The sequence below is a fragment of the Nanorana parkeri genome, unplaced genomic scaffold, assembly GCF_000935625.1.
Source record: "Nanorana parkeri isolate BGI_ZX_2015 unplaced genomic scaffold, ASM93562v1 scaffold1148, whole genome shotgun sequence".
Taxonomy (NCBI): Eukaryota; Metazoa; Chordata; class Amphibia; order Anura; family Dicroglossidae; genus Nanorana; species Nanorana parkeri.
Genome location: NW_017307416.1, coordinates 503,841 through 526,144, shown reverse-complemented (window position 1 = coordinate 526,144; position 22,304 = coordinate 503,841). Strand labels below are relative to the sequence as shown.

The window sequence follows — 22,304 nt, the reverse complement described above, 5'->3', positions numbered from 1 at the left end:
TTCAAATCTTAACTGAACAAACTGAGAAGCTGTTTGGTTGCCATGGGCAACTGCTCCAGATTCTGTCTGCTCCAGTTTTGATTAAATCCAATCCCTGTATATAGTGTAATAAATGAATAATTGTGATTAGACATATATAGGACATATAAGACAGACACTATATCTGATCATTAAAATGCAACAAATGTTGAAAATGCAGGCCTGGAACCTGGTTATAAAAGAGCCAAACATTTTTTTTTGCACATCTAGTGCCTCCTTTAGTAAAATGTGTTTCCTTGTTTCCATCATTCACTGCATTCATGGATATCTACAGGCAACAAAAAGTTTAGTTTATTGGATGCCTGCTTTAGGCTCCGTTCACACCTGGCATTACGTCACAGAAAACTTTCAATGAAATATCACCAGAGGAGCTACAATAAATGCATGACAGTTATTAAGATAATTAATAAATATTTGTATTTTGGTTAGTTTAAGATCCTTATCTGCTTTTGTTATACATTTTTTTATTTGTTTATATTGCATTACACATGTATAGTAAATGTAAACATGTCATTTTAGAATCCTGTAAAAAAGATACTGTATAGGAGACTGTGATTTTAATTGACATCTCTGTGACTCGTGATGCATAGACACTACTGTGTATTTAGCAATGTTAATGCAAAGGCTTAGTTAATATTTAATTGTTACGTTTTATAGAGTGCATTGTTTGCTCTGCAGAATTAAATCTTCACACAGCTCAATTCTATAGCAACCCTTTCATTTTTGATTACATATTACTGCTAAAATGTCACTGCACTGCAAATCTCTTGCCTTAGGGAATGCTATGTAAATGTTACAAATATGTTAATTCTATACTATCAAAGTGAATATCTTACTGTGTGATAACGTACTTTGCCAATAATGATTTTCAAAAACAACTGCATACATTTATAAGGTTTAAGATAAAGTAAAAACTTAATTCCTTGATAATACAACTTGTTTGATGAGTGTAGTATTAGATATGTAACAAAGACAACATAAGAATGCGGTTTTATTTTCTTGACTAATTATGGTGCTTTGAATGTCATTAAACTAGGTTATAGCAGTAACTGCTAAGGGAACTGTACTGATAAAGATCAAAAGTATTTATTTAAAAAAAACAACTAAAACTTGGATGTAGAATACACTCACAAGTTACTCGAATTTAGAGGTTAGACATCAAACAACATATACAGAAATGGCTAAACTTGGCCTCATTCAGGAGCTACAGACTGAACCAACACTGGATACAATTACATCAAGTATGGGTGATCAGTCATTTATTGTTACATGTATGGCCACCAATAGGGAACAGATCTGCTTTAGAGCTTTGCTATAATGTAAGTCCCCTACTTACGAACGAGTTCCGTTCCGAGAGCACGTTCATAAGTCCAATTTGTTCGTAAGTCTTGTGATAGGTTTAGAATACTTTTCACACAAATAATACATAAAAAACAAACACAAAAATATAAAGAAAACATTTTTAATCTTGCAGTAATACCCTTACCATTTCCTGCGTTGTGAATCTCTTCGGTTCTTCAGTTAATTCTTCTTCCTCTTGACTCTCTCCTCGTGTTGCACTGCAAGGAGTTCAATTAAGTCATTCTCTTAAAGATCTAGCTCCAGCTTCTCACCGAGGGTCACTATGTTGCAGAAGAGCTCTTTGGACTCGCGCTATGGAGAAGGTCGCGCTACCGTCGCTGGATCGTCGCTGGAACGTCGTCCCGAAAGTCGCGCTATCCCGGCCGTGCGGATCCGCTGCAAAAGGTATGTCGCTACGTGTGAATGGGGTCTCACATTGTTAAGGTTGGCTCTAGCCTTGGACCGATGAAACCAGTCATGGCTTGAATTAAAATATGCACTCTCTAAATCTTCGCCATGTTTCTTCTTCAAGTCTTCATAAAGGCTTTTAGCTTTTCCTTGAATCAGCATTAAGATGAACGGGACTTGATGCATCCACACTGAGAAGTTTCTCCATCTCCTCCATCACTTTTCCATGATTCTTCATTATTATTGTGGACATCATCGGCACAGCAGACTTCACATGTTCTATGATCTTGTCCCTGTTCTTTAGAAATCTTGCCGATGGTTGAATGATTCATGTTATAAGAACGAGCTATGTCTAACATCTTTTCACATGGCTCCAGTCTCTTATTTTTACATTTGTTTTCATCGTTATCGCTTGGCACGTCTTAGGGTAAGCTACATCACCGCTGCTTTTACGCTTGCTTCCAGACATCCTGGGCTAGATACTGTACTAGTACAGTACTATACAATAAAGTACACAAAAGCACAGCTAGTTTTAACAGATGAACGTGACAATGTACGCAAAACACGTGAACGAACTTCCGTGATTGGACATGCAAAAGCACATTCGCATCTTTTGAAAGTTCGGAACTTGAAAGTTCGTAAGTAGGGGACTTACTGTACTGATTCGGGAACTTACCTAGAACAAATATGCAAATCATAAAATGTTGGATTAAAGTCAGAAGTCCCTAGCTGCATGCTTGTTCTGGGCTAACTAATTATTTTAGAGCCATGGGGGTCAGCATGACAGTCAAGCAACAACCACTGTCAGAATTGGAAGTCAACACTGACAATTTTTTAGATTTCTTTCAAGAAATGGTCCCTTTAAGGTTTGTGTAGCTTGACTTAATACATTTTTATTTGCTCAAATGTGGAGAGGTGTCACATTGTTTGCCAGCAGGCAGAATATTATGATGATGAAATGTGCTGTTCATGAAGATAAAACTTAAAGCAAGCCATACTGATGGCACTCTATAGAAGGGGTGTATATTACACTATTATTGTTGGTACTTTTATTATTCATAATAATAATAATAATAATAATAATAATGTTATAATACACTGCATGTTTGCAAAGATGGCTCCCTATCTTACCCTCCCATGCATTTACATAAAAAAAGTGCAAACTTTAATGGAGGTAGCTAGCAGATCAGCATGCACATGCTATGCGTTCCCTTATTCAGCTGGACACGGTACAGTGCTAATGCCAGCTAACTGTATAGGTGCCCATACATCAACCAATTGATGGATCAACTTTACTGCTGCAACTGTGAGTCAAGGCTGGGAGGATTGTGGATGATGTAAATGTGTCAGCTAGGTGAGGAGTTTATGACTGATATTGAGAAATCGTCAGAATCTTAGTAAGTCCTCTTCTGGGTCCCTAAGCCAAGAGGCTTTGTAGAGCTTTGGGTAGTCCACATCTAGATCCACATCTTACCTGTCTGCCAGACCTTGGTATAAGTCACCAAGTCTTTATATATGTGAGCTGAACGATGCTCAGGGTTCTCTCTGTGGGAGCCTGCTGCTGGGTAGTGATGGCCTCGGTTTTCAGGTCGAACGTGAGTTTGACTCAAACATCGCTAGTTCGTATGTTCACCGAACACATGATCGATCAGGGCTCCCCATAAGGCAATGTGCCTTCTGAAGCCATTTGGCTAAAGCCTTGCACCTGACCACACCTGGAAAAGCACCCTCCCAGTGCCGAGGACATGTGGCCTGGTATCGCAGGGAGGAGGGGGGGGGGTGCTCGCTCGTCTCCCACCCTTTCCTGCCCTGCCAGGCTTATGCTCAGATCAAAGGTCTGGTGAGGATTTTTAGGGGGGGGGGCACGTTTTTTCCACCTTAAGAGCCTGGTATGGCTTTGAAGGGGGGAACCCCACACACTTTATTTGTTTCATTCATATTTGTTTCATTCATTTTCATTTGGTCCCGCCTAAAATTCCTACCAGACCTTAAGGGTCTGGTACGACTTTTGGGGGGAACCCCATGCTTTTGTTTTTTAATGGGGTCCCTCATTTCTACCAGACCTGAAGGGTCTGGTATTGTTTGGGAGGGGGAACCGCACACTTTAAAAAAAAAAAATTTTTTTTTCTTTAGAAATGTTAGTTTTGCTCCAGCAGGTTCTATATATTGTACAGATGTGTCACTTTACAGGCAGTTGAATGGGACCCCCCAGGCACGATATTTAACCATTTGCTGACCGGGGTGTTTATACCCCCTTCCTGTCCTGGCCATTTTTCAGTGTTCAGCGCTGCGATACTTTGACTGACATTTATTCCGTCATGCAACGCTGTACTGAAATTAATTTTATACCATTTTTTGGGGACAGATAGAGCTTTCTTTTGATGGTATTTAATCACCACTACAGGGTTTTTTTAAACTATATAATGAAAAATGTACCGAAAATGTTGAAAAAAACCCTGTTCTCCCTACGTTATGTTATAAAGCATTTATTAATACCCAATTTTTTGGTAAAATATAAAAAACAGGGTAACGTCGGGTAAATAGACACCAAACATGTCAAGCTTTAAAATTGCGCGCATCCGTTAAATCGCAAAAAACTACCATACTCAAAATTGACCATAGCCGACGCTTTAAAAGCTTTTACCGCTCATCAGTTTAGTGTTATCCATGATTAATGGCCCTAAAATTATTGCTTTCACTCCGACGTTCGCGACGATATATAACATGTGTGGCGCAATGGATGTAATTGGCGTTTTTGCACGTAGGCGGGCTTGACGCATGTTTGCGTGTGCATGTGGGGGCGGGGGACTTTAATTTTTTTATTGCTTTGATATGTGATTTTTAATTTTGTGATTTTTTTTTTTTAACTTACATTTTTTTAAACCTTTTTTTTTCCCACTGAACTTTATTGCTATCACATAGGGAGCAAACAAGCTCCCTATGTGATAGGCAATTTGCAGTGACAGGTCCTCTTTTGCAGACATCAGGGGTCTTTAAGACCCCTAATGTCACCTTGGGACCCCCAGAGAAGCTGATGAAGCAGAGACCTGCTTCACCAGCTTCTCTCCGGTTTCTGTACCGGAGAGTGACACTGAATGCAGGAAGTGATGTAATACACATCACTGCCTGCATTCAGAAAAGGAGAGGAGATCAAACGGGCTCACACCGGGAACAGCGGAGCCCTGGATCGCTAGCAGCTGCGGCGACGGAGGGAGTTGAGCGCACACCCGACCACATATTACAAGCGATCGGGCGTCTCTACAGACACCTGAACGCTTGTATATAAACAGCCATCGCTGGCTGTTTACATTCAAGGCCGGTTTCCCGCTTGTGCCCACTGCCTAGTGGTGGGCACGAGCGGAACGGGATAGGACGTTTAAAAACACCCACCCGCCCTCAAGATGCCTCTGTCCGGCCATTTAATTACAATGGCCAGACAGCAAGTGGTTAAAGGAATTTTTCTCAATTTTATTATTACCCTTTAAGTGATGTTAAAATCACTTCTCCTTTAAAAACTGTATTTTTTTAAAGTTTTTTTTCATTGATTCATGTCCCCCAGGGCAATACCCAGATCCCCATACACTTTTTATGGCCAATACATTGCCTATAGGGCTTCAAAATGGGGACATTTGATTTTCAAAGTTCTACCCCCATAGACTTGCAGTGAGTTCGAGTTCAAATTTTAAATTTTCCCATGTTCGAATTCGAACCGAACACAGGGGTGTTCGGCTCATCACTACTGCTGGGTGAAGACCTACAGTAAGTGTTAACAGAACACTACAAAAGGTACATGTGCTGCTGGTCTGTTTTGGGGCATCTATTAGCGGGCACCTTGTTAGTCAGGAATAGTGATAGTGAATAGTGGCAAATCTGCTTGGGTTCAATTTATGGGCAGTTTGGCAAATCCGTCAAAAACTTCACAATTTGTGAACTTCAATGCAAACCTGATAGAAGTCAATGGGAGGCAAATCAAAATAATTTCTCTACATGGCTAATAGATAAGGGATTGTCAAAAAGCACATGGGTAGCTGGGCACTGCCAGGAGGGACATGCTTCAATGCCAAAAAAAGTTTTTACAAATACCGTTCAGCAGGGAGTTTCTCTTTTAATAAGATTAAAAGGGCAACATTAAAAATGTCTTTAAATAACATCCTTAGGGATGCCTTAAAAAAATGCATAGGTTCCACGTACAATTCCCTGGAAGACAGACCCTTATCCTTGATAAAGATTTGGTATGAACTTTAGGGGGAACCTTCATGCAAAAAACAAAAAAAGTACATACCAGACCCACCTCCAAAATCAACACCAGACCCCTATTCTAGCATGTAACTTGGCTGGCCAGAAAAGGGACAAGCAAACATGTACCCCACCCCTTCTGAATCATATGGAGTTACATGCCCTTAACATGGGTCATTCATCTGCCTGCTCTATCTCACCCTTTTTACAATTTTTTATATTCCTAAGCTTATAAGGCTCTTGAAATGTCAGTTTTAGGTACATTTTAATAATAGTTGTTCCTGACTATAGCATACAATCCATAGAGATTGTTGGTGCGTTTGATGAAAAGCACAGTCTGTTTGTCAAAATGTTTTGTATCTTGTAACATTCATTTAAAACTGCTTTACTTTTGTACTTTCATAGGTGTGTGTGCAACATCGACTGTTCCCACATCAGTTTCAATCCAGTTTGTGCTTCCGATGGGAAATCTTATGATAATCCTTGTCAAATCAAAGAGGCATCATGCCAGAAGCAGGAGAAAATTGAAGTCAAGTATTTGGGGCGATGTCAAGGTAATGCCTGTAGCAAAATTCATTTTTAAGACAGTATTACATTTTTTTTCTGTAGACAGAATTGCTGGAAGATTACTAAACGCTTGTTTCTGGCTGCTTTCATATCTGTGGCCTATATAATATTATCTGAAGCAAGGAATAATATGAATACATGTTACCAAGGATATTTTTAAAAACTGCTAAGTATACAGCGTACTGTTTGTAAACATGCTTGTGCTTAACCCCTTCATAACCTGCAATATTTCATATACTTTTGAGCAGGCAAAAATGTGTCACTCTGCAGTGTGCAAGTTAAACTGCTAATAACTATTAACTTTTTTTTTGTATTTACACTATAATACACTAAGTGGAATTCATCAAAACTGGAGCAGACAAAATCTGGAGCAGCTGTGCATGGTAGCCAAGCAGAGCCTCTGTCACGTTTTCAAATCTTAACCAAACAAAATGAAGAGAGAAGCTGATTGGTTGTCATGCACAGCTGCCCCAGATTTTGTCTGCTCCAGTTTCGATAAATTTCCCCCACTGTTTTTCTAGAGAGAAATTTTGCTTTCGATTCGCAGCATGCCTAAAACAAAAAATCACACTTTAATGTATTTTTTATAAATATGTATTGCCTTTTGATTAATTGTACTGTAACAAAAAAACAGCATCTTTTGATTACCTATTTTAGAACATCACAATGGTATAATAATGCCATGGTTATATATTTGACTGTAAGTGATATATCCCATATATCATGAATCTCCCTTTCCTAGGTAGTCAATCAAGTATGGAATATGTTTGCTCATGAACAATCCTTTATTTGTGTAGCCTCTATCCCTCTGCATCTGAGTTCACTAATTTTGTTTTGCAGAGATTAAACCAGGAAGTGCTCAGTAGAAAGCAGTTCCTGGTTTGTAATCCGTGTCCTGGCAATAGTTTTGTGGAGAGTCTCCATGCATTGCTGGCTTTGCACATGTCAGGGGGCACACTTTTATGTGTGCCAAGTTGAGCACCACTGCTCTATACTCTCATTCCCCCAGCCACTAAACCCAGTAAATATTCTTGAACCTTTTCTCCAGTTAAATCACTTTCCATGTAATGTTTTTTCTTGAAATGAACCTTCCTGCTTCTCATCTTTCCCTTCTCCAGGGTCAATTTATAGAGAAGGGCAACAAGACTATATTAAACAGCCAGACTCTCATAGGGAGATAAAAAGAACAACAAAATAACACTAAAATTATGGGGACTTGATGATATTTTTGGTTGATTCTGTCGTGTTATGTTATCAAAACAGGATCACCAGCTTGACCATGCTTTTTGTCAAATGTATCTAGATCACAAAAGGGGCTTTTACTTTAACACCTTACAACAATGTACTTTGTTCAAAACAAAGTCCTTTGCCTCTTTATTAACATGTCTGGCAAGACAGGCAAAATAAGCATAGGCAAACAAAAATTGTACCATCGGGTTTATGAACAAGCACAATTGGGCTATTCCAGTCACTTTGGACTCATCGAATTCCCCTAGGTCAATCATTTTCTTTACTTCTGACCTAATTGCTTCTCTCTGGGCTTCAGGTATCCTATACAGCTTAAGATTTATCCTGTTCCCCGGCTCAGTGATGATGTCATGCTTTATTACTGTGGTTCTTCCTGGTATTGGGGAGAAAACATCTTTATTCAATCTCACAAACTTTTGTGCCTTCCTCTTCTGGTGGATATTCAGGGTCTCAGAGATATTGACCACGGGATCACTCCTCTCAATAGGGAGGTCTGCCGCCTTTAGCGTTACAAGATTTTCTCTGGCTTAAGTAGGTTCACATGGTAGATTTGTATCTCCTTTTGCCGCCCAGGCTGTCTTACTTAATAGTTCATTTCCCCCAATCTTTCAAGGATTTCATAGGGTCCATGCTATTTTGCCAAAAATTGATTCTCTACAGTGGGGACCAGGACGAGCACTCTATCTCCCAGGTTAAACACATAAACTCTGGAATTTTTGTTGTAGCTATTTTGCTGATGTTGTTGGGTGTTTTCCATGTATTTAGTAACTATGGGCATAATGGCTGTCATGCGTTTCTGCATCTGGGAAATATGCTCTTTATTACATTTCTGTGAGGGGTTGACTCCTGTTCCCAAGTCTCCTTAACTATATCTGGCAACCCTCTGGGGTGTCTACTGTATAAGAGTTCAAAGGGTGAAAACCCAGTAGAAGCTTGGGAAACCACTTTAATGGTAAGAGTACCAAGGGGCTACGGTACGCTGTATGAGGGGCAGTTGACTGGCATTCATGACATGAATAACAATAATTTGACGATAGGCTTGAGGTACAAATAACTGCTTGACAGTGCTTTTTCAAGATTAAAGGAGAACTATGAGGTGAGTGCTTTTCACTCATCCTCATAGTTCTAGCCGACCTGTGACAATGAGACTGTCACAGGTCGGCTCAGTAGATCGGGTAGTGAGCGAACACATACCGGCGTTCGCTCACTTCTCGATCCTGTCGCGGCAGAGAGCCGTGACAGGGGAGGGGCTGGATTCTGCCCTCCCCGATCCTCCAGCGGTGGCTGGCGGAACGGACGCGGGAGGGGGCGGGTACAGCTGGCTCTGCCTCTAGATAGGCAGAGCCAGCTGTCACTCACGCAGCTGGGCTGATCCAGACATAATTGTCGGGATCCGCTGCGGCATCTCAGCTCACGGTATTCTGCTTGCGGTATACTGCGGCGTCTCAGTATACCGCGAGCTGTAGCTCGTGGTATACTGAGCTTAGGGGGAAAGGTGGACGCTAGTTTGTGTCCTCCCGTTACCCTAAGGAGAACTATGGGGAAAAGCCCTAACCCCATAGTTCTCCTTTAAACTACATAATTGTAGCTTGCGGTATACTGAGCTTAGGGTGATGGGAGGACGCTAGTTTGTGTCCTCCCGTTACCCTTAGGAGAACTATGGGGAAAAGCCCTAACCCCATAGTTCTCCTTTAACAGGAGACCCATTTCATATGGAGATATCGTTTGTAGTCCCTGCTAGAGTGGGATCACTCCACTGTTCCCTTCCGAAAGTTGCCAGGGCTAACTTCTAAGTCAGGTATTTCCACATCAGGTTCAGTGTTATCGCCAACTAGGGTTTCTGTGGTCATCCCACAATAAATCAGTGAATGGAAAATCACCAACAGTGTCCTTTACTGAACCTAGGGAAACTTTGTCAGCATCATTCCATAAGTTTAAGAAATGCTGAAAATCACTGCCATTTTGTGTCTCAATAAGCACTTCAGCAGTTGGGTATTTGTGTATGTCTTCATGTAACAGGTAACATCTAGATTCTGGTAATGGTCAATAAGAATATTTCTAAACATCCCCTTGTCCATGAGCGTAAATCACGCTACCAGAGTCTAGTGAAGCATCAATTTTTGTTTTCTACCCTTACAGTGCATCAAGTGTGGCCATTCAAACAATCACTTTCAGTAATAGCACATACTAAATGAGAATAGAGTGATTCATCCCTCAGATCGCCAAAATTACATTCCATAGCAAAATCATTCTCAGAACAGAATAACACTCTTGCCCTTTGTTGTACTGTCCCTTGGTTAGTAAAAACCCATCTGCTCCTCCCGAGACCCCCTTTTCCCCAGAACAGTCTTACCCAATTTGCTGGGACTCTGGATCCTTTGGGTTCTAGGTCTCTCCTGGTTGGGGATTTGCAGAAACTCTCCTGCAGCCACATAATGTTCTACCACAGCCATTTGTTCATCTGCTGTTTTCGGATCACTCTGCCTGACCCACCGCCGTTAGGAAACAGGCAATCCATGCAGAAACCAGTCCATCACAAGCCATTCCACAATGTGGCTAGTTGAGTTGACCTCTGGCTGTAACCATTTTCTGGCAAGATGTATCAAATCAAACATCTGTGACCGCACAGCCTTGTTCTGATCATACATCCAGGAATGAAATCGCTGGGCCCTTACTGCTGTTGTTATTCCCAGGCGGGCCAATATTTCCACTTTTAGTTTGCTGTAATCACTGGCTTGTGCAGGTTCCAAGTCATAATACTCCTTTTGACTTTCTCCACTCAGAATTGGTACAAGGAGGCTCACCCACTCAGACTTAGGCCACCCTTCCATTTCAGCTGTCCTTTCAAAAGCCATAAGATATGCCTCCACTTCATCTGTAGATACCAGCTTTTGTAAATAGATATTCACTCTCAGAGTCTTAGAACTGTGTGGTATTTCTGCAGTACACTGTTCCAACTTAATCAACGATAAGTCGTTGATCTCATGCTGCATAGCACCAGTGACATTCTGCTGCTTCTCTCTTTGTGTTAACACCAGCTGTTGTAGTACTGCCATGTTTTCCCGCTGGGTGGCAGTAGTTTTCTTCTGTGTGATAGTGGCATGTAATAGGGCTTTTACAATTCCTTCCATTTTAACTGTGGTATTGTTTCCTTAACAGACTATAGTGTGTGCCCTCGATCTCCACCATATGTGACCTGGGATCTTTAATCACACAGTCTTCAAGGTTGGAAACACCACGCAACGATGTACTTTGTTCAAAATAAAGTCCTACGCCTTTTTATTAACAGGACTGGCTAGACAGGTAAAATAAACATAGGCAAACAAAAAGTCCTTGCTCCCCTAAGCGTTTTCAAAAACACACAACTTAATGCAGTAACTTCACTTTTTCACAAGGAAAAACAAAACAAATGATGAGATAAGTCCTCTCAATCTCATAGTGAAATTGATGCAGTATCCCTTACTGCTACTGGTCTCTCCACTCTTCAGGTATTTCTCCAATTATCTCTGACAGACTACCTGGCTATCTGGTGCTGCTCATTACGTACAGGTAAGGAACAGGCTGGGACAGACAAATTCTGGAATGACTTCTTTACCTACTGTGCTACACGCAACTGCATAGTGGAAGATTGTTTGGGGGATATAGACACGCTCTATTACCATGCCTTGAGTTCTGTCACTATATATTATACTTTTCCAGCTACATTGAAAGACTAGATAAAAACTCAAATGTTAGGAGGCAGCTGTCATTATTAAGGACCATTGGTTATGGGGATCTTGGGATTTGTGCATCCCTGTTTTAATGTATTATATGTTTATATACATATATATATATATATATATATGTATATATGAACAGCTTTGTAAATGTACAATACCATACAATAGCACAGAAGCATTGCCCAATCATGTACTTTGTTTGAAAGCTCAGATGTTCAGGTGCAAGGTGGCAGCATTTTACCATTGTATCTGTAGACTGAAATTCTCAAATATTTTAACTGATGGGCTTCCACTTAGACTACCTTCAAATTTGTGCAGAAAAATGCATTGTATTGATAGAAGTTTAACAAACCAACAACTGTATATTAGGGTTGTCATTTGCACTTTGCCGCACATGCATGGTTCAGTGCGCCGAGAAAAAAATTGCTGACAGGCAGGTAGGACATTTTTGGTAGAAGAGACTTACACAGCCTGTTCTGTTATACAAAAATCTGCCTGCCAGCAATTTTTACCAAGAAGACTTTACTTCCACTGTAATCCTTACTGAGTCTGCTCACAGTGAAAGTGTATGTCAAACCAAACAGGGGCATTTCCAGATGTTCTCCCACCCTCCTGTCTGGTAAAACTTCAACAGGACAGTGGGGGTAAATCTCTCTAACAATACCAATAAAAACATGACAGAGGCTCTAAACCCATCCTCACTCTATCCTTACTATGAATATAAGGTTGGTATTTTGATTTTTGAGAGGGTGTATTGCTTGTCACCAATTAAATTACATTTCTTAACATATTACAGTTCTCACTGAGACTAAAAACAATTAGGACCTATTGTCTATGCCCAGGTAACAGTCTAAATGGAGAATATTAAAGAGATGCATATACAAAAGTCACTCATGGAAATTCGTGGAATGTTGTCTGTGACTCTATAATAAAGCTATATGATAATAAAGTTTTACAAATTAAATATAGTACTCAACAATCCAAAAAAATTGGATGACTTTATTAAGATATCTGAAATTTACCTAGGTTCGGGCTTTTATGTATAGTTCTCTTCTGTAGGAAAGTAACAACACTACTATGGGCTTTCAGAAGAAAATAACACTACTGGTCTTTCTGCAGCAACTAATGCTACTGGGCTTTTTGAAGCAACTTATGAGGCAATTGTATTGTTAAATTGCGGTTTTATGAGACAAGACTTGGGACTGATATACAAGAGTGCAAGGTTGTTTATGACAGTACTATCTATTTATATTAGATGATATGAAAAAAGCTTCTGCACTATTGATTCCCTATCTATAGTGTGCAGCTGCCAACACTTAGAATGTGTTACCACTGTCACAGCGCCCGGTTAGGTTGGATCTCAGCTGCGGATATCACGGGAACTGGAATGAGCGGAGGTGGTTCAGTCTGCGGATCCCGTTACACTCAGTGCGGCGGGATTACCGTGGGCATCATATACCACCTGGGGACTACGTATGGGTAGGATCTATTTAGGCAATATTGGTTAATAAGTAAGGGTAGTAATGGAGGTACTGGAAGGACCCGGTTGAGGAGGTAGCAGGGTAGTCACCTCTAATTGCGAGCATGCGCAGCAATTCTGAACAGGGTACTCCTAATTGTCCAACAACACTAACATGCGCTAACCAGCAGTATGAGATATGCCAGGGTTAGAGTTCTCCTTAACAGTAACACAGTGCTACTATGTATAACGAGCAGTTTTAGTTAGAGCATTCCTTAAGGGTAAGACAATCCTAACATGCAATAATCAGCAGTATGAGTTATGCCAGGGTTAGAGTTCTCCTTAACAGTAACACAGTGCTACTATGTATAATTAGCAGTTTTGGTTAGAGCATTCCTTAAGGGGAAGACAGTCTTAATATGCAACAATCAGCAGTATGAGTTATGCCAGGTTAATGCCTCCAGAGGTTATATGGAGACAGGCTCCAACAGTTCAGAGTGTTACCAGTGCAGGAACAACAAGCAACAATCACAGCTAATTGTGGATGCCTAGTAGCAGAGGCAGCAGGTTGTGTGTCTCCACAGCTAGGTACTTGCGGTTAGATGTGGTCTGAATGAGGGGAGAGGTGTGCCGCCTGGTTGCACGGTTATGCTGTGTCCGGGTTCCAATGGGGAGCCGGTGTCAGAGCGGATGTGACGTCCCCCTGGAGACGGCACGGCGCGGAAGCGAGGAGACGCGCCGGACGAATCCATGACAACCACAAACAAAAGTAAAACGCTTTTAGTGTAGTGCTATCACCAATGACAACAGCAATTTCTACTAAACACTAAAACAAACAAACAACAAACTATTATCATGAACTAGCATAATAGTGCAAATCTCACCAGTCACTTAAAACTTGATAACTATGCAAAGGTGGTCCAACAATTAATGAATAGTGCTATACAGATGTATTCCAAATATCTGTATGTTTAACCTTGAAAATATAAATCTTTTGTGAAGCAATAATAACCAAAACCTCCACCTTTTGCATCACACCCGATGGTTAGACTCGGTGTTAAACTAATGTCAGAAATCACTTGTGTCCCTTCTATGGAGAATGCGTGCAGTACTCTTCCTCTAGAGGAGGTCAGAAATTCTCTAAAGATTCTCTTCCTCTAAGGTCAGAAACTTGTGACTCTTCTATTGGGAATTCGTGCAGTGCTCTTCTCCTTAGTTTAACACTGGGTCCAACCATCAGGTGAGAGGCAAAAGGTGGAGGTTTTTTTTATATCATCACTTAACAAAGCATTTATATTTTCATGGTTAAATGTGTTGATATCTGGAATACATCTGCATAGCACTATTCATTAATTGTTGGATCTCTTTACATAGTTATCAAGTTTTAGATGACTGGTTATGACATGGACTTTGGAATAGATTGTATAGCACTTTTATGCTAGTTCATGATAATGGGTTGTTGTTTGTTTGTTTTAGTGTTTAGTAGAAATTGCTGTTGTCATTGGTGATGCGCTACACTATAAGCTTTTTTACTATCTATTTATGTTGAAGACATTAGATTATTGGGAATATTTTGCAATCAATGCGTTAGCTCTGGTGATAATTAAATTATATATATATTTTTTTGTTATTCTTTATTTTGAATTTTCATATAATATATAGACATTAAATACAAAAACAGTCTATGCTGTAGTCCACATGGATACATTATCAGATACATCAAGCATGTAAGAATATCATGGTTTCCTGACCCTGTTAGGCACCGTGTGGGAGGATCGCCAGTTGTACAGGTGAAGATAAATCAGCCTGGCGTCTGGGGTTCCCGGTATGTAGCCGAGTAACCGGTGTATAGAAAGTTGGTGTTTCGGCAACCCTGCAGGTCAAGTTTGGTATAGGGTCTTACATTGCTAATCTGTTAATCTTTTAGGTAGAGTGTGGAGTGGGCATAGTGTAGTGCAGGTAGGGAGAGGGATTGCGAGCATTAAATTATATTTTAACCCCATTTAATTATTTTTTGTTGTTGTTTTAGTTGGGGAAAAGAAAAGTAAAGGATTTGAAACTTTTTTTAAAAAGCAATGTGGCAGTTGTCACATTTTAATTGTATCTACAAGTGATTTTACTAGCAGCTCAAGAATGTGTTAGTAAGAAAACATTCTTACCATTTATTTTTTTATTTTTTTTGTCATGAAAACAGTTGACGTAAATGTCTGTATTCTTTATTTTCCTTACCACTTCAAATCCTGTGCCAACAAGATTCCTACTGAGTCTTAACTATTGTGGCTTTATGTTCCACATCGTAGAAGCTTTGTTTACATCTATTTGAAAATCCATTCAACAACATTAATGTACTTTATGAGCTTTACACTCCACTGGTTTCATAGGGATTCAGATTTAAAATATTATAATTGTAAGTCCGAGAGTCATGCTGATTCAAACTATGCATTTGTGTATTTAAAGCACATAATTCAGACAAAATACTTTAAACAAAAGCTGCCTCTGAAGAATATTTCCCGTTTTACAGCCTTACCTTTACAACAAAGATATTTACAAAGGCTATTTTCTAACAGAACTTCAAAGTAAGGCTCCAAAATTCTTAGATCAGGCACTTCTAGCTTGAAAATTCTTTATTGCCATAGCAGTGAAATATCCTTTTTCAAAAGCTTTTTTTCCAGCATAAATCATCAGTCTTGTTAAATACACAGAATAGTTCTGCTTTGAACTTGTCCCAAATATAAAACTTTGTTTACACACAGATGTAACACAACAAAAAGTTACTGCCATCAAATTAGCATGAAGATATTGCCACCAAATTAACATTTGGAGGAACAGAAAATGAGGGGGTAAGCAGAAATTTGCAGAAAAAATTAGTAAGATGCCACAAATCAAAAGTATTTTCCAGATGATTTTTTATTCATATTTTATATCATTACTACGTCTATACATGTTTATTTTTGTATATGGAGTTACACAAATTACTTAGTAGAGAAATCAGTGTAAAGCAATCTTAACCATACACTTTTATCAGTATAGTAATATATGTGTATATGATTTTGTAAAATTAAATGCGAGTATTTACTTTACATACATATTGTTCTTCGTGGCCACAAAAAAAGAGGAAAAATAAGGTCTCCAATCCGATCCCATTATATCTGCTGTACTTATGTATGAATATTTAGGGGAGCTAATTAAAGATAAATAAATTTGATTATATAATGCATTCCATACTGCTGTGACTTACGGTATTCTGTGGGTACCAATGTGTAAGAGAACCGAGCACTTTTCATCCAAACATTGGTGACTAGGATCTCACAACCTTGATATACTTGCAAATTGTAGGTTCTGATCTGTTGAAATGATTACAATCACTGTGTTACAGGAGAGCTCATCAATACAATTTAGCTTGCCAGAAATCAGAGTGTGATGAGGGGAAGAGAAGACACACATTGTGCACAGTATATGTGTTTGAACTTCCAAATGGGATTAATTGGCTATTCCAGCAGACTATTCCCTCTTTGCAGACTATTGTTCCTTTTGGGTTTATCTACAAGCATCATTGATGCACCTAAGTATAACATTGCACATTTTCATCACTTCAATGGGCTTGCTATCACGGTAGCATGTTATATCCAGTGATTTAAACATATGCTGTTACAAATGGTTTTAGTATTTGTGAGGCAGTCTTTGATCTTTTAGATTTTTTTGGGTTGACTCACTAAGGGAAGCAAACATTTATAAGTTTTTACATATTGTACTTTGTGTTGTCTCTTTTCACTTGCTAAGAGTCATTCACTAAACATAGTGGCATTCTTTGTAAGAGTAAGAGTGAACAGTGAATGAAGCTGACCATAGGCTGGTCATGCATTCCATGATTTTTGTTAATGATTGGACTATTGGAAATGTTGCAAGTAATAGTCGGGCAATGTTTAGGTTATTTTTGTAAGAGAAAATCTGGAGCTTTTGTCCTAATATGAATTCCCACCCACACCATAGTTACATAGTATTTGAGGTTGAATAAAGACATAAGTCCATCAAGTCCAACCTATTGCGTGTATGCATTTATGTTTGAGCTGGTGTGTGCGTGTGTATGAGTCCATGGGGTTGATTTACTAACCTTATAAACACACCACGAACATGTATACACCTCTGTAGTGTGTTCCCTCCCAGCATGATCTATGGGTGGAATCTAAACACCTTTGTAGTGTGTACACACCCAGCAGGTGTGTTGTGCAAAGCCAAGCATGAATTGCAAGGTGATGTTGTGTAAATTAGCTCTATGTTGTGTTGCTTGCGTTGATGAATGCAGGAATGTAAATGCATGAGCTAACCATTTTTGTCTAAACTGTGAAGCAGCATTATATATGCATCATGTGCATGATTTTTCCATATATGGCATTAGTGTAAATATGCTTTTGGAGACTTTTTGGTTGATAAATACGTTTTGCTGTGTGAAAATCACACGCACCTGGTGCGTGCGTGTGTTTAGGTTAGTAAATCACCCCCCATGTGTGATTTTGCTCTTAAGAGTACTTGCACCCCTGTATGTTTCGGTCTCTGAGGAACTCGTCCAGGAGTTTCTTGAATGATTCCACACTCTTAGCTGAAATCACTTCCTGCGGCAGTGAGTTCCAGACCTTAACCGCTCTAACTGTGAAGAACCCCTTGCGCCCTGTGGGTTGACATTTTTTTCGAACAATTTTTGGTGGTGTCCTCTAGTCTTTGTTATGGAGTTAACCGTAAAGAGTTTGTTAATAATGTTGCTGTCACCATTGAACAGTTTATACAAGAAAATCATGTCCCCCCTTAATCTCCTAACTTCCAAAGAGAACATATTTAATTTTAACCACTTTGTTTCATAGTTCAGGTCCTCCAACCCCTTAATGAGTTTGGTTGCTCTCCGCTTGACTATTTCTAGCTCAAGGACATCCTTTCTGTGCACCGGGGACCAAAACTGGACCGCATACTCCAGATGAGGCCGAGCCAGTGATCTGTTAAGTGGCAAAATTAGGGACTTGTCCCTGCAATACATTCCCTTCTTAATGCAAGGCAGGACTCTGCTTGCTTTGTTTACAGCAGCCTGGCACTGCAAGCTATTCTTCAATCTGCGGTCTACAATGACCCCCAAATCCTTCTCCATTTCCGACTTCCCAAGTGGCACACCCATAAGTGTATAGTCCATTTGCCTATTTTTAACTCCAAAGTGCATTACTTTGCATTTATCGACATTGAACCTCATCTGCCATATAGTTGCCCACTCCCCTATTTTATCCAGGTCCTCCTGTAATGTTACAATGTCTAAATCTGTGTCTATTACCCTCCCAATTTTCGTATCATCAGCAAACACTGAGACATGGTTATTTACTCCCTCCCCGATATCATTAATAAACATGTTGAAGAGGATGGGGCCCAGCACAGAACCCTGGTGCATGCCACTCATGACCTCAGCCCAGTCTGAAAAGGTGCCACTAATCGATACTCTTTGTACACGTTCCTGTAACCAGTTTTCTATCCATGTGCACACTATTTCCTCTATGCCCATAGACCTTAGCTTGTATAACAAGCGTTTATGTGGCACCGTATCAAATGCTTTGGAAAAGTCCAGATACACTACGTCCACCGGCCTCCCTTCATCCAGATCTCTACTTACCCCTTCGTAAAATGTTAGCAGGTTGGTCTGACAAGAACGATCCTTCCTAAATCCATGCTGGTTTTCAGTTATTATGCCATGATCCTGGACGAATTCTACTAAGTAGTCCTTAATAATTCCCTCTAACAGTTTGCATACTATGGATGTCAGACTAACTGGTCTTTAGTTCCCGGGTTGGCATTTTGACCCTTTTTTGAATATAGGTACCACATTAGCCCTCCGCCAGTCACTTGGCACTCTACCAGTCATTATGGATTCCTTAAAAATGAGAAACAATGGTCTTGTTATTACCTGGCTGAGTTGTTTGAGTACCTTGGGGTGTAGATTATCAGGTTCTAATGCTTTATTTGCATTAAGTAGTTTAAGCCTATGTATCAGGAAAAATCCAAGGTCAAGGAGCAGGAGAACAGAAGTAGGGTCAGGAGAGCTAGGTCAACAAACAGGAACAGAGGAACAATATGCTGGATACTTGATAGCTGAAAGCTGATGATTGTCCAGCACTGAACATCAGGGAGACACAGTTTAAATAGCCCGGCCGGTGCCAGAATCTGTAGTGTGCACACACATGTGAGCACATGCACAGATACACGCGCATCTACGCACACCCAGGCTTGACTCCATGGGGTTGATTTACTAACCTTATAAACACACCACGAACATGTATACACCTCTGTAGTGTGTTCCCTCCCAGCATGATCTATGGGTGGAATCTAAACACCTTTGTAGTGTGTACACACCCAGCAGGTGTGTTGTGCAAAGCCAAGCATGAATTGCAAGGTGATGTTGTGTAAATTAGCTCTATGTTGTGTTGCTTGCGTTGATGAATGCAGGAATGTAAATGTATGAGCTAACCATTTTTGTCTAAACTGTGAAGCAGCATTATATATGCATCATGTGCATGATTTTTCCATATATGGCATTAGTGTAAATATGCTTTAGAGACTTTTTGGTTGATAAATACGTTTTGCTGTGTGAAAATCACACGCACCTGGTGCGTGCGTGTGTTTAGGTTAGTAAATCACCCCCCATGTGTGATTTTGCTCTTAAGAGTACTTGCACCCCTGTATGTTTCGGTCTCTGAGGAACTCGTCCAGGAGTTTCTTGAATGATTCCACACTCTTAGCTGAAATCACTTCCTGCGGCAGTGAGTTCCAGACCTTAACCGCTCTAACTGTGAAGAACCCCTTGCGCCCTGTGGGTTGACATTTTTTTCGAACAATTTTTGGTGGTGTCCTCTAGTCTTTGTTATGGAGTTAACCGTAAAGAGTTTGTTAATAATGTTGCTGTCACCATTGAACAGTTTATACAAGAAAATCATGTCCCCCCTTAATCTCCTAACTTCCAAAGAGAACATATTTAATTTTAACCACTTTGTTTCATAGTTCAGGTCCTCCAACCCCTTAATGAGTTTGGTTGCTCTCCGCTTGACTATTTCTAGCTCAAGGACATCCTTTCTGTGCACCGGGGACCAAAACTGGACCGCATACTCCAGATGAGGCCGAGCCAGTGATCTGTTAAGTGGCAAAATTAGGGACTTGTCCCTGCAATACATTCCCTTCTTAATGCAAGGCAGGACTCTGCTTGCTTTGTTTACAGCAGCCTGGCACTGCAAGCTATTCTTCAATCTGCGGTCTACAATGACCCCCAAATCCTTCTCCATTTCCGACTTCCCAAGTGGCACACCCATAAGTGTATAGTCCATTTGCCTATTTTTAACTCCAAAGTGCATTACTTTGCATTTATCGACATTGAACCTCATCTGCCATATAGTTGCCCACTCCCCTATTTTATCCAGGTCCTCCTGTAATGTTACAATGTCTAAATCTGTGTCTATTACCCTCCCAATTTTCGTATCATCAGCAAACACTGAGACATGGTTATTTACTCCCTCCCCGATATCATTAATAAACATGTTGAAGAGGATGGGGCCCAGCACAGAACCCTGGTGCATGCCACTCATGACCTCAGCCCAGTCTGAAAAGGTGCCACTAATCGATACTCTTTGTACACGTTCCTGTAACCAGTTTTCTATCCATGTGCACACTATTTCCTCTATGCCCATAGACCTTAGCTTGTATAACAAGCGTTTATGTGGCACCGTATCAAATGCTTTGGAAAAGTCCAGATACACTACGTCCACGGGCCTCCCTTCATCCAGATCTCTACTTACCCCTTCGTAAAATGTTAGCAGGTTGGTCTGACAAGAACGATCCTTCCTAAATCCATGCTGGTTTTCAGTTATTATGCCATGATCCTGGACGAATTCTACTAAGTAGTCCTTAATAATTCCCTCTAACAGTTTGCATACTATGGATGTCAGACTAACTGGTCTTTAGTTCCCGGGTTGGCATTTTGACCCTTTTTTGAATATAGGTACCACATTAGCCCTCCGCCAGTCACTTGGCACTCTACCAGTCATTATGGATTCCTTAAAAATGAGAAACAATGGTCTTGTTATTACCTGGCTGCGTTGTTTGAGTACCTTGGGGTGTAGATTATCAGGTTCTAATGCTTTATTTGCATTAAGTAGTTTAAGCCTATGTTGTATCCCAGTTTCAGTCAACCACTGAGGTATATTTTCTGTTAAATTATGTGTTTTATCATGTACATTAAACCCGTCTTTTTCCTTGGTGAATACAGACGAGAAAAAAGTATTTAGCGCCTCGGCCCTCTCCCTGTCGTTTGTGACTAACCTCCCATTTCCGTCCTTTATTGGGCCTATCTGTTCCTTTCTCCCCTTTTTACTGTTTATGTATTGATAACAAATTTTGGGGTTCCTTTTACTAACTGTGGTAATATACTTCTCACATTCAATTTTAGCTGCCCGGACTACTAGTTTACATCTTTTATTATATTCTTTGTAGTTTTTGAACACCAATACTGTCCCCTCCGTTTTATGCTTAAATGCCACTTTCTTTTCCTTAATGTGTTGTTTTACTGTTTTGTTTAGCCATATAGGCTTCGTTTTTGATCTTTTACGTTTGTTACCCAACGGTATACACTTGGTAATAGCATTTTTTAATTTGTTCTTGAAACAGTCCCACTTCTGGTCAAAGCTTAGTTTATGAAATTTGTTTTCCCATTTGATTTCCCCCACTATATTGCGTAGTTTATCAAAGTTAACCTTTCTGAAGTTTAGGCTTCTCGTCCGACCAGCCCACTTCCCTTTCCTGTACCCAATATTAAAAGCAATCACCTTGTGATCACTATTACCCAGTGTCTCCCCGATTACAATGTCCTCAATTAACTCCGTATTATTGCAGATGATTAAATCTAGGATTGCATTTTTCCTAGTTGGGACCTCAACCATCTGATCCATGAAATTGCCTCGCAACATGTTGAAAAAAACGGGCCGCCTTTGCCGAATGGGAAGTCCCATTAGCCCAATTGATGTTTGGGTAATTGAAGTCGCCCATTACCACAACATTTCCCTGCTTCCCAGCTATTTCTATTTGGGATTGTAGATGTGCCTCCTCCTCTTCCCCTATATTTGGAGGTTTATAACAGACACCCACAATAAGTTTATGGCTAAGGTCCGTTCTATCTAGTTCTAGCCATAAATATTCCACATCATCTCCACCATCTGACGTGATATTGTCACGTATGTGCATAGTGAGGTTATTTTTAACATATATGCATACCC

The 22,304-nt window shown here is 40.1% G+C and overlaps 1 protein-coding gene across 1 annotated transcript in view; it reads left to right on the top strand.

The window, feature by feature from the left end:
• The window catches only part of LOC108796672 (tomoregulin-2-like), a 202,990-nt gene that overhangs the window by 25,694 nt on the left and 154,992 nt on the right, over positions 1–22,304 (top strand). The window contains exon 3 of the mRNA XM_018568171.1: positions 6,430–6,578. Coding sequence (XP_018423673.1) covers positions 6,430–6,578 — 149 coding nt within the window. The remainder of the gene's footprint in view (positions 1–6,429; positions 6,579–22,304) is intronic.